The sequence below is a fragment of the Triticum aestivum genome, chromosome 2B (genome assembly GCF_018294505.1).
Source record: "Triticum aestivum cultivar Chinese Spring chromosome 2B, IWGSC CS RefSeq v2.1, whole genome shotgun sequence".
Lineage (NCBI taxonomy): Eukaryota > Viridiplantae > Streptophyta > Magnoliopsida > Poales > Poaceae > Triticum > Triticum aestivum.
In genome coordinates, this window is record NC_057798.1 from 533,834,709 (window position 1) to 533,847,513 (window position 12,805).

Here is a 12,805-nt window from a genome sequence, read left to right on the forward strand (position 1 = left end):
TGACCTAGTTCTTGATTGATTGTTTCTTGCCCTAACCCACCGCCGGGTCACCCCTTTATATACATAGGTTGATGCTCGGCGGCTTACAGAGTCCCGGCCGGCTCATACACAATGTGTCCGGCTCGGTGAAAAAACTAAACTTTCCTTAACATACAAGTTAAACATATGGCGGTTTATACCCGTGGGCCTCAAGTCGCCTCCGGGTCTTGGACCTTCATTAAGCTTGCTGCATGAACCACCATCTTCAACGTCTTCTTGGGCCTTCTTATTATGAACCGCTGGTGGTATGACCCGACCCCTCCCGGGCGGGTCATACCCAATAGTCATATCTCCAACAATCGGAGTGCAATCCATAATGGTAATAGCTAGCCAGTGGACATACATAGATGGAACTGACATTAAGTAAAATAGAGCAGTCAACCATTAATTCTGCTACAACACAAAAGCTCGGTAGAAAGGATATTTTTTGCAGTAGGAAGGAAGAAAACTTGCAACTGATTTAGTATGAAAAGGCTTGTCACCAACCTGGGAGGGAAGATTCTAGGAAAGCCTTAAACCATATGCTAATATAGAAGCCTACGGTATCCAACCCCGACATAAAGAAGCTCAAGGCGGGGAAAAGGATCTACAAAATGGGCAAGGACTGTAGTTATCAAATGAGCTGGAACTATATCATGATTTACCTATTAGATGACCCTGCTTTGTTGTACAATAGGAGTAGCATATCAACGATAGCACGAACATCTACTATGGGCCAGGATATGTTGACTATTGTGTCGGACATCCTGCAATGAGTTCAACTGATTATATTTTCTAGTGTAAACAATAACCAAGAAAATATATCAATGTATTGAACTTCTTTGTTTAATGTCGTAGTAATACCATAATTACCTACCGCAACATAAAAAAAATCACTAATCATAGCTCAAGCATTTTTAGTAGAAACACATATAAACTAACATTAATAGATTCCCAATCTCTATAAACACTTTGGAATTATTATTTTCATAACAACACAGGGAACTGAAAAGTATCATTTCCATGCATCTAAGAATCTAAAATTAGATAGCAAAAACATGCATGGATTGAACTCCTCCTCAAAAAATGTTTTAATTCACATGCATCCCTTCAGGACACCTATTTTCAAGACTGTATAGGGTATTTTAAGTAAATGGGAGATCTACCTCTTTTGCCTCAAACGAAGTGTCCAAATTTAGTCCCTAATTCCATAATAAGTTCAAATGATGTCCAATTTCATATTTGACTCGCTGGCCCTAGTAAATGTGAAAATAAGACACGGTTCACAAAGATGGAAATGAACCGATTATGCACCATATATTGCACTTAAGATGCTATAGTAAGGAAAACAATAATCCTAATAATGGAATAACAGCAAGAAAATCAATAATCCTAATAATGGAATAACAGCAAGAAAATGCTCGATAAGTAATAAGGAAAAGAGAATATACCTCTCTCCCAACTAAGCTGCCAAGTATGCTACCCCGTTGCTACTAAAGTTCCATTAGAATAACATGTAAACCAATAGGAACAAAAAATCCATGTTGAATCACAGGAAGCATAAAAAAACATATTGGAGAAGAATGAACCGCTTATGTACCCAGACTGAACTCAGTGTGTTCATCCTTATTCTATGTAAAAAAAATTAGAAAATGAAGTTATGACAATCTGCTATACCTGGGGACGTGCAGCTCGCCCACCTCGTCGATGTCTCCTTGCCAACATCTCACGCTCAGCCTGTTGAGCGCCGACGAGGAAGAAGGAGCGGAGCACTGGCCGCCGCCTTCTGGTGGTGCCATGTGCTAGGGGTTAGAAACCCTAGTGCGACGCGCGTGCCGAGCACGACGGAGCCGGGGGCTCGGTGAAGGAGCAACGGCCACCTACGAGAAGGATCCAGCAGAGGCGGCAGCTCGGAAGACCTCGTGGGATGGGGGAGAAGGATTGAGCGCCGCATCATCTGCCCTCACCTCTCCCAGGTCGAGCCGGCGGCTTCTGCTATGCCTCCGTCGCCGTCTTTGGACGGCGCCTAGGGGAGGGGGGCTGGGGGCGCTTGCAGCTGTCACTCTGGAGAGCGCTAGCCAGCGGCTCGAGATGAGGGGCGACGGGGACAGGGTGTGGATGCTGAGGCGCGAGGTCGCGTGGATGGGGAGGAGGAGAAGATGATGCGGGCAGCGGCGACGACTCTCCTCAAACAGGAACTAAAACATGGAGGGGAGGAAGCCGACCGGGAGAAACCTAGGGCATTGGTGTTTTTATACAACCACACAAAATTCTAGTTTTGCTCTTCGCGGGTGGCCAAAATTTCGCGCGGTGATTTTTTCGCCGCATGTAGACAACACCGGGAGCACTTGCTTTTGCAGTCGCTGACGGGCACGGCCCACCACCTCCTGACCCCACCTTCCATAGACAGAGACGACTACAGATCAGGGGAGAAAAATCACGCACTATTCATTGCTAGTCACATCAGTTCGATCCGAAGGCCAGTATCATCTCACATCAAGATCCGACAGCATGGATCATTTTGGACAACTAATCCGACGGCCGAAAATCCAATGCCCTGGGAAGGCTCCATCTTTGGCTAAGATGTAACAATGGGATTGTAGAATATATAATAGTTCAACTTTTATTTGATTTCTGGAAATAATCAGGATGTTTTTTGTAAGCTTTTGTAATAAAAAAAAGGCCACCTCCTGCAAAGACAGATAATATTTCGTTAGAATTCATGAATCGTGAGCAGGGCCTCTAAGCATGGAGGCCCTGTGCGGTCAAATAGATGTTGTTGCTTTGACCGTGCTTGCCGCACGGTGAATTAGGCACCTGGTTACCACCTTTTATGCGACGCGATGTTCCCCTCGATTACCGGTGTGGTACTAATCGACCGGGCTGCCGTGGAGGCAAAAACGCTAGCTGCCGTGCCGTGCCCTGGCGGGAGCATGCGTGCATGGCGGCCGCGCGTACCGATCGTGTTAAGCACGGCAGCCCTTGTGCTTTATCATAACCGGCCATGCCGGGGGGCTGTTGTCAGAGGACTGACGACGACGTAGGTCACTTGGACTTGGAACAACCGATCGGGTTGAATGATGAAGCAAAGCATGGGCGCGCCCACGCCGTAGCCCGTATGGCGTAGGTTAACAGACGCAGCGACAGGGCGCGCTGCTAGTCAGGTGGCTCCCCAGGTCCTCCAAAGGCCGGCCGCGCATGGATCCACGTGAGACACGGGCCCGGGAGAAGGCACACAACACGCGCGCCTCGGAACCGACGCCCTGCCGGCTGCGCCCGCGGCATATCCGCGGCGGCGGCGGCGGCGGCGGCCGTGAACGTCGGTACGTGGCGCCGCTCGATGGCTTGACCTTGACGAGTGGACTGTTGCTCGGAGTGTCGCGCTCCGCGCCGCGCCGCCCGCGCGTTGGCACGGCGCGGCGGCCAGCGCTGCGGTGCGTGCGTACGCGCTCGGGTACGAGTTTTTCAACAGAAAGACACGGGCGATGGCGCATGGCCTCCCGGGAGCGGTTCTGGTGCGGCGGCCCACGTCCCTTTCTGGCACCGTGGTACACACACAAGGCAGGCACGTGACGCCACGCAGGGGCGGCCCGCCCCCACCCATTTTGACTTCCTGAATTAACCAAATCCTACATGCCTGCACGCAGAAAACAAGTCAGTATAGATACGCGCATCGGCATGATTTGATCTGGACAGGAGGATATCCGAGTTCAGAGGTCGCACTTTCAGGAGAAAGCGCTACTGCTCCATGTACTACAGGTCCCCATGCAGAACAAAGCATGTTCTGATTCTTCTCTTGTACCGTATAGTACGCTGATTGTAACCCTGCTCTTTCCCAACGTTTGTGAATCTCTTGTAGGAGAAGCTAGCGCGTCTTCTGCGGTCGCGCATATCTTTAAATTGTTGCCTCAATGTGCAGGAACCACCAGGTCAGATGATCTTCTGACTCAAACACAACAAATAGTGTATAAACTAAAAACACATTTTATGGATCAAACAATGCATTGCCTGACCTAACAGATTGGCACAAAACCATCGTTTTTGCTTGTTTGACGGAGGGCACAAAATCATTGTTAAAACTATGAAGGATCCTGTGGCAGCAGGGAGTTGTTTAAACACAGGATGTTCAAACGCCATGTGCATCATCCCCTATGCGTGCTAAAAGAATTTTTTTAACTGCAAATCGTGCCGTACCCTGTAATTATCTACAAACAGCTGTAAACAGATAGATACACCCCTGCAGCAAGTGCAGGATAATATATTACGCAGTCTCCTCAGCATGTAGTACTGCAGAAGACTTTTCAAGACAAAACAAAATGCACCCATTTGCAAGCTAGAATGATACATCCGCAGTTTCATATTGTAGCCAGTTAATCAATTACCAGCTCTCAATATTCTTATTAGTTGCATCTTTAATTGCACACAAGATCTGCTTGACGCGAACAGGAACAGTAACACCGATCGATCGATCGACGTGGGAGACTACTCCAAAGTCCAAACCAGCCAAGAGATCTGATCACAATGGTATCAGCGATCGACAAACTGGGGCTATGGCTGGGCTGGTTCTCCATCTTAACTGGAACTAGATGACACGATCGGCGGGATCTCAGCTCCATAAAACAAACCCCCCGCCCCCGCCACGTCCCCCGCCGCGCGGTCTATACACGGCATCACCTAGAGAAACGGGAGACACACATTTAAGCGGAATCACGTGAATGATCTATAGATTAAGCTATCAGTTGACTTCTGGAGTGCTTTGCTTCTCTTTTGTTATTGTGCCTCCGAGAAACACTGTCCATGAGTTTGCAACTTGTACCTACATATATATACGAGGGAGCTGGCCAGCTATTGTGCTTGTGTCGAGCCATCCATGCATATGAGAGAGGAACAGAACTAGCCAGGGTTGTAGAGGAGCATATGCTGGTTAGCTTGGGCTAGTTAAGAAGCATATACCCATGGAGCTTGAAGGGTGTGTAGATTGGAGAGGGAATGCTGTGGATCGAAGGAAGCATGGAGGCATCAAGGCTACAATCTTCCTCTACGGTGAGCAACTAACCATATAGCTTGTTTCTGCCATACTCTAGCTAGCCTGGGGGCACGCATGAATAAGGTTCTGTGTGATGATGCACCTGAGATTGTTTTTGAGATCTCTGCTTGTCTGAGCTCATTTCCGTATATAAACCGCACACTGCTCGAGATAATATTACACATGAACAATGTGTTACTGTTTGCCAGCCTCCGGTCGATGTTTCTTTCCTTCCAGGCTTCTTGCTACACGATCGATCAGAGCTCCATGGGGTTATAGTTCAGTTGGAAATAAAAGTACTCCCTCCGTTCCGATTTACTCGTCGTGGTTTTAGTTCAATTTAAACTAAAACCACGACGAGTAAATCGGAACGGAGGGAGTAGTGTTCTTCGCATCAGAAATATAGTGAAAAACGCACTTTCCATGCCCAGGTATTAAGTTATACAGGAGGTAAATATCAAAAATGCTAGACGTACAAAGCCCTACAAGCTTCTATAGGCTCCTTCCTAACCAACTAAACATGCCCCCCTGATTTTTAGGTGGGTGGGGCCCCAATCTCCCCTTAGTCCAGTCACAGTTTGACCCCTATAAAACCCCGCAGAAGTCCGTCGATGTAGCATCACTGGGCAAATATTATGTGCCAGCATCAATATCTTGTCTACCTTAATATTTATCTATGGTAGCGAACATGAAAGACTAACACGACAATTGTACCAATACTATCTACTCCCTCTGTAAACTAACATACGACAGTTTAGATTACTAAAGTAGTGATCTAAACACTTTTATATTAATTTACGGAGGGAGTACATGCTAAGGATTGATAATGCAACGATCCAAGGACCTAGAAATAGGTGCTTTGTTGCATTGGATGAAGATGCCCCTTGCATGCATGCGTAGTGATTTGGTCACGTTCTCTCTTAACTAACATGTAAAGTGTAACGAAATAGGGTTTCCTCCCGCTTTATATTATAAAACATACCACCAATCCACGAGCTCAATGTTCACGGGCAACATAAAAAAAAGAAAGAAAAAATAGGTCTGGCTGGGGGCACGGCACAACAAACCCCCAGCACAGCACATGTGCTGGGGGCACAGCACATATAAAGTGTAGGGATAGATATGTATGAGTTTGGTGCCTCAACTGTGCACATAGTTCACTTTGTCCCTTTATCATTTTCTGGTCATGTATCTTTGGTCCCTCATTTTTCTAAACCCGGCGAACTTGGTTCCTTACCCAGTTTGTCACCTGACCTCGTCCATGCTGGCACATATGAACTTGCCACATCATAGCATACGTCGTGAGAAGCACACGCCGAAGTAGAGGAGAAACATATGGGGGAGGTATAGCTCCATAGGGCAGGGCTAGAGCTCAAGCGGAGGTAGAAGTTTAATCTCATAAACTTCGAATTTTGCATGAATAAAAGTCAACTAAACTAGAGTGACATGTACAATATATTACACCTGCCATTGTATGACAGCATGCCCCCACCCCTGTCGCACGCAAAAAAGATGATCTCCTACCAAAATGGAACATCAAACGAAATCTGAGGACCTAGTTTATGACTTCCAAGCATTAAACAAGAAACAGGGCAAGTTAAAGAAGAAGCCAAATCCTTGTTGGTCATGCCTGATCATGAGAAATTCTGAAAAGAATCTTATGGTCAAGAATCAATGGTCCTTTCCTCCTCTTCTTACACTTCTCTCAAGCAAGAATAAATAAATAAATAAATAAGACGGCATCACGGCAAATATTGAAATGCATTTGACAAAATGTTGGTAAAGATCATCTGTGCGGCTGCAAGTACCATGGGTGTAACTAGAAATTTGCCACTTCAAATTTCGACTCAATCTCCACCACATGAACAATTTCTAAGCTTCCACCTCTGAGAGAGTATGTTTTTTCTTAACTAGAGTGACATGTACAAGATATTACACTTGGAAGTCTATGACATGGCCTCTTGTCATCGTCCCAGCAAAAGGATCTCCTATAGCCTCAGCAAAAAGATACATCTACCAAGATAAAATATCAAACAAAATCTCAGGACATAGTTTATGACTTCCAAGCATTAAAAACGATATGGGATGAGGAAGCTAAAGAACCAGTCAATTCCTCGTTGATCATGCATGGTCATGAGAAATTCTGACAAAATCTCAAGACATAGTTTATGACTTCCAAGCATTAAAAACAAAATGGGATGAAGAAGCTAAAGAATGAGCTAAACCCTCGTTGATCATGCATGGTCATGAGGAATTCTGACAAAATCTCATGGTCAAGAATCAATGGTCCTTCCCTCCTCTTCTTACACTTCTCTCAAGCAAGAAAAATAAATAAATAAATAAATAAAAAGACGGTGTAATGTTGGTAAAGATCGTCTGTGGGCTGCAAGTACCATGGGCGTAACTAGAAATTTGCCACTTCAAATTTTGACACAATCTCCACCACGTGAACAATTTCTAAGCTTCCACCTCTAAGAGTATGGGTTTTCTTAACTAGAGTGACATGTACAAGATATTACACTTGGAAGTCTATGACAGGACCTCTTATCATCGCCCCAGCAAAAGGATCTCCTATAGCCTCAGCAAAAAGATACATCTACCAAGATAAAATATCAAACAAAATCTCAGGACATAGTTTATGACTTCCAAGAGCATTAAAAATGAAATGGGATGGGGAAGCTAAAGAACCAGCCAAATCCTCGTTGATCATGCATGGCCATGAGAAATTGTGACAAAATCTCAGGACATAGTTGATGACTTCCAAGCATTAAAAACCAATGGGATGAGGAAGCGAAAGAACCAGCCAAATCCTCATTGATCATGCATGGTCATGAGAAATTCTGACAAAATCTCATGGTCAGGAATCAATGATCTTTTTCTCTTCTTACACTTTTCTCAAGCAAGAAAGAGGACAATAGTTAACTAAACGAAAAGACGCTGTCATGGCTAATACTGAAATAGGATGAAGATAAACCACATCTGACAAAATGCTGATAAAGATCATCTGTTCAGCTACAACATGTTGCACCTACCATGGTTAAGTAGAAGTTTTACATTTCAAATTTTGACTCTCCACCATATGAACAATTGTAAGGTTCCACCTCCGAGGACCACCTCCCTTCGCTGATCATGCATCTACCAAGATAGAATATCAAACAAAATCTCAGGATGTAGTTTATGACTTCCAAGCATTAAACAAGAAATGGGGCCATGAAGTTGAAGAACCGGCCAAATCCTCGTTGATCATGCATGATTATGAGAAATTCTGACAAAATCTCATTGTCAAGAATCAATGCTCCTTTTCTCTTCTTCTTACACGTCTCTTAAGCAAGCAAAAGGAAAACAGATAAATAAATAAACGAAAAGGTGTTGTCATGTCTCCTATTGCTGCAGCAAAAAGATATATCTGCCAAGATATATAGGATACCAAACAAAATCTGAGGACATAGTCTATGACTTCCAAGCATTAAACAAGAAATGTGGTGAGGAAGTTAAAGAACCAGCCAAATCCTCGTTGATGATGCATGATAATGAGAAATTCTGACAAAACCTCATGGTCAAGAACCAATGGTCCTTTTATTATCTTCCTTTTTTTTGCTTGAGAGAAGTGTAAGAAGAAGAGAAAAGGAACATTGATTTTTTTTTCTTTTCAAATTGAATCAATGGTCCTTTTCTCTTCTTATTACGCTTCACTCAAGCAAGAAAAAGGAAAATAGATAAATTAAAAAAAAGACGTTGTCATGTAATACGATGAAAATACACCACATCTGGAAAAATGCTGGTAAAGATCGTCTGTAAAGCTGCAACATTTTGTACGTACCACGGATAAGTAGAAGTTTTACATCTAGAACAACCTCCCTTCACTGAGCATGTATCTACCAAGATAGAATATCAAACGAAATCTCAGGACATAGTTTATGACTTCCAAGCATTAAACAAGAAATGGGGTAAGGAAGTTGAAGAACCAGGCAAATCCTCGTGTTGATCATGCATGATAATGAGAAATTCTGAAAAATCTCATGGTGAATAATCAATGATCCCTTTCTCTTCTTCTTACACTTCTCTCAAACAAGAAAAAGGATAATAAATAAATGAATGAAAAGACGTTGTCATGGTGAATATTGAAATACAATGAAAATACGCCACTTCTGACAAAATGTTGGTAAAGATCATCTGTACAGCTGCAACATTTTGTACGTACCATGGATAAGTAGAAGAACAACCTCCCTTTGGTTGAAAGAGGCATGCTGCATGTGCAAAATAACTCTATACTGAATATCTGGAAGATTTGCCACAGCATGGTCAACCTCAGACGGTATTACCAGCAACTCAGTTTCGGGCAAAGCAAAGTCTGGGCCCAACTGAATTCAGATTAGTTGTGTTTGTTCAAGCATGATATATCTATTAATTGGGCATCTACAACTCAGCTTGGTAAAACTGAGTGAATCTCATTGGTCCACACAGATCTGTTTGTAGGAATCAAATGGCTTAGCCTAGCCTGAAAAGTATGATTTGCTTCACTCTTGCTGATCCTAAAATAATATAGTTGCATGCATCTTGAACCAGAATCGAACAATCTGTCGGAGCTGAATTCTATGTTCTTTGCAGTTTTGGCCGTGCTGCGAAATTGCCCCAACAGTGCAAACTTCAGCCTTGTAGCCTATTTCCACAGGATACTACATCTGGATATTGTGACCTCCTCAGCTGTGATCACCTATCTGGTCGGTGCAATATTCTTCTTTGCTGCCCTGATGAACTTTATCGCTGGCGCATATATCCAGCGAACCACTGCTATATTTGTATTCAGTCCCCTTGCAGTCCTGGTAATCCCCTTGCCCATTAAACTCCCTGTAAGAGTCAATCAAGCCTAATAGTGAAGCAGCAAACTTTTAATGGCCTTCACTATCTTGGTACTATCAAGTAAACTGTAAAGCTTTATGTTTCCCTTTGGCTTCTTAAGTTTCTATTTAGGCTACCAGGTTGAAGTAGAGATGCTGTAGTGAAGCATATTATCTAGAATTTAGTTCCCTTCTTTTTTGTTACTGACTACTGCAAGTATTGTATAAGATATACAATTTTAGTCTTCTATAAAGACAATAAACATAAGAGCATGAACCAAGGGTTGATACTATTTTGTTTCAGTAACTGACCAATTCAAGAGAGTGACCGCCCGTTGATTGAGCAATCTGCCAACAACTTAGACAATTTTGACCATCTGTATCAGTGTATGATCATGGTCCCATATACTCCGTTCCATAATTCTTGTCAACGGGCGGTCATTGTATGGAACGGAGGGAGTACTTAACAGTAACTACTATCAGATCAGTTAGGTATCTAATAATTGTGATTGTGGAAGTAGATGACAAATCCTGAATTCTAAATATTTTCTGTTGAACGACACAGGGCTATATGTTGCTAGCATTGCAGGCATACTTGCCTTCACTACATCCTCTGGATTGTGAGATAAACAAAGAACCAAACAACTGTGAGTCAGCTAAAGGTTGGAGCTTAACACTGCTCTACTTGAGCTTATTAATGTTTGCCATCGGAGAAGGCTGCATGCGCGCTTGCATACCATTGCTTGGTGGAGATCAGTTCAGCAATGATGATCCAAAAGAAACACATCTCAAGAGTACGTTCTTGAGCTGGATCAAGTTTGCAAACTCTGTTGGAGCACTAATGGGATTGGTATTCTTAGTCTGGATCGAGAACAATTTGGGCTGGGCCCTTGGCTTTATGATATCTGCACTTATTGTACTTGTAGGGCTGTTTGTGGCAGCCAGTGGACTGCCTTTCTATAGAACACAGAAGCCTAATGGAAGTCCTCTAAAGGGAATATTGCAGGTAAAACTTCATACAGAGCACAGTATGCATGCTAATTATGAAGGTTCCAGTACTCATTATTCTCATGTCATCGTTCCTTCATCCTACTCCAAGTGAACAACACAATTCTAGACTATCCGGTCCAAGTTTTACAGGGTCGAACAGAATTTTGCTTGATCCCAATGCACTGTATTAGTCATTCTTATAATCTTAATCCTGAAAGGTCACCATGTCCCATCCCTAACTAGCATATTAGTTACTCATCAAGCAATAAAGGAACCAACACGCTAATTTTCAAAAATTGAATGTGTCTCATCCTGCATCTATTAAGTTAAAACAAGAAAAACTGAAGATGCAAATGGTTCTCAACATTCAAGTTATATTCTCCAGGTTCTTGTCACTTCATCAAAGAAGAGGCAGGTTGCTACCATAGATGTTATCGAGCTGCAGGAGATAGGAGCAGCGGATAGTGTTGATGGGGAAGGCAAATCTGACAGCAAGAGCACTGGGTAAGTTCCTTAGTGGTCAATATTCCCTAACTCTTGCTTTCTGTTTAGCTAATTGTTAGTACATTTATATTTCTGAAAATAAGTAGAAGTGTTACATCCTAGGATGTCAACAATTTAAAGAGTAAAAGAAATGCCCGGACGTAGCAATATCGTGATATTAACTCAAGTACTCAACTATAATCCTTTTAGCATATTCTTGGAAAAATCTAGAATATATTTGATGGAGGTAACAATTTATTTTCATTCTGTAGCACCACTCAGATCGAGGAGTTAACAAAGGCCATCACCCGAATGCTTCCAATCTTCATCAGCTGCTTGCTCATCTACCTGCCCTTCACGCTGCTAATGACACTAACGATACAAGTCGGCAGCACCATGGACAAAGGGATAGGCACGATCCAGATACCTTCCGCCTCTCTCATTGCAATCCCAACAGCATTTCACATGCTTATGCAACCATTCTACAGGCAGATATTGACGCCACTGCTAGAAAGATTTACAGGCCACACACACGGAATCACCCCACTGCAGAGTATCGGTGCTGGCTCGGCGTGCGGGGTAGCAGCAGCATGCCTTGCGGCGATAGTGGAAACAAGAAGGCTGACAGTCGCAGAGCAGCATGGGCCAACATCGACAGGAGCAGGCGTCCCGATGTCCGTGTTCTGGTTGGTTCTGCAATTCTTCCTGCTAAGCATCATGGATGCAGCATCCTTCAGTGGACTGATTGAGTTCATAAAGAGCGAGTCATCTCCGGAAATGAAGCTGATAGCACCGGCAGCGCAGTCCATCGTTGCTGGAATAGCAGCCTGGTTAGCAAGTGCCTTCATACAGCTAGCGAACAACGCGTCGCGACACGGCAATGGTGGAAGAGGGTGGCTAGATGGAGCAGACTTCAACAGGACACGCCTTGATCGTTTCTTCTTGTTGCTGGCAGCCATCGAGCTGGTGGCACTCATCAACTATGCTTTCTGGGCGAGGAGATATGCCAAGACGCAACGGAGCAGTGGTGCTGGATTAGTTGGTGATAGCTCTGAAAACTAAATAGCCAAGCATAGCGAGATACATAGGCAATAGGTGATAGACCAAATATTTTTTGATGAATTGTCTTAGTTAGCGTATCAGTGCTATACATACTGTAACTGAGAAATACTGTAATATCCACCAATCAATATTCAGCAGTGATCGATAAAATGTGTCATACAGATACGTTACCTTTCATTGAAAAGAAAAAAAAGAAGTGTCATCTCACCAAGTCATCGATAGATTCGTCGAACATCAAGGTGGAATCATGGTAGATGGGAGTAATTGGGTAAGAACCATTGTATATGCCATGTTCCCAAGTCGATACCCTCGCAGCCTCCCCGCTGAAGGCCTCACCGCGGCGGCACCCCAAACTAAACACGAAACGCGGTGGCCGGAAAGTAAAAGG

The 12,805-nt window shown here is 43.7% G+C and overlaps 1 protein-coding gene and 1 long non-coding RNA gene across 3 annotated transcripts; one reads left to right on the plus strand and one right to left on the minus strand.

Moving 5' to 3' along the window:
• The first annotated feature begins 4,881 nt into the window (after window positions 1-4,881).
• On the plus strand, window positions 4,882-12,578 carry LOC123045879 (protein NRT1/ PTR FAMILY 4.6). 2 transcript variants are annotated; one of them, XM_044469106.1, is made up of 5 exons: window positions 4,884-5,061; window positions 9,653-9,867; window positions 10,448-10,888; window positions 11,258-11,376; window positions 11,628-12,578. In XM_044469106.1, the coding sequence occupies exons 1-5, from the start codon at window positions 4,974-4,976 to the stop codon at window positions 12,415-12,417; spliced, it is 1,653 nt and encodes a 550-aa protein (XP_044325041.1). In that variant the 5' UTR covers window positions 4,884-4,973; the 3' UTR covers window positions 12,418-12,578. The 2 variants fall into 2 exon arrangements, with proteins under 2 accessions (XP_044325042.1, XP_044325041.1); XM_044469107.1 differs by lacking the exon at window positions 9,653-9,867 and having other exon boundaries at window positions 4,882-5,061.
• On the minus strand, window positions 6,679-9,589 carry LOC123045881 (uncharacterized). Its single transcript, XR_006421636.1, has 2 exons — window positions 8,077-9,589; window positions 6,679-7,057 (listed from the first exon to the last, which is right to left on the minus strand). It is a non-coding gene; the product is annotated as an uncharacterized lncRNA (long non-coding RNA).
• Window positions 12,579-12,805: the final 227 nt, after the last annotated feature.

Coding starts and splice junctions, on each gene's coding strand:
- LOC123045879 (XM_044469106.1), top strand. CDS start 4,974: ATGGAGCTTGAAGGGTGTGTAGATTGGAGAGGGAATGCTGTGGATCGA. Junction 9,868..10,447: donor TCAGTCCCCTTGCAGTCCTG/GTAATCCCCTTG, acceptor TGAACGACACAG/GGCTATATGTTGCTAGCATT. Junction 10,889..11,257: donor CTCTAAAGGGAATATTGCAG/GTAAAACTTCAT, acceptor TATATTCTCCAG/GTTCTTGTCACTTCATCAAA.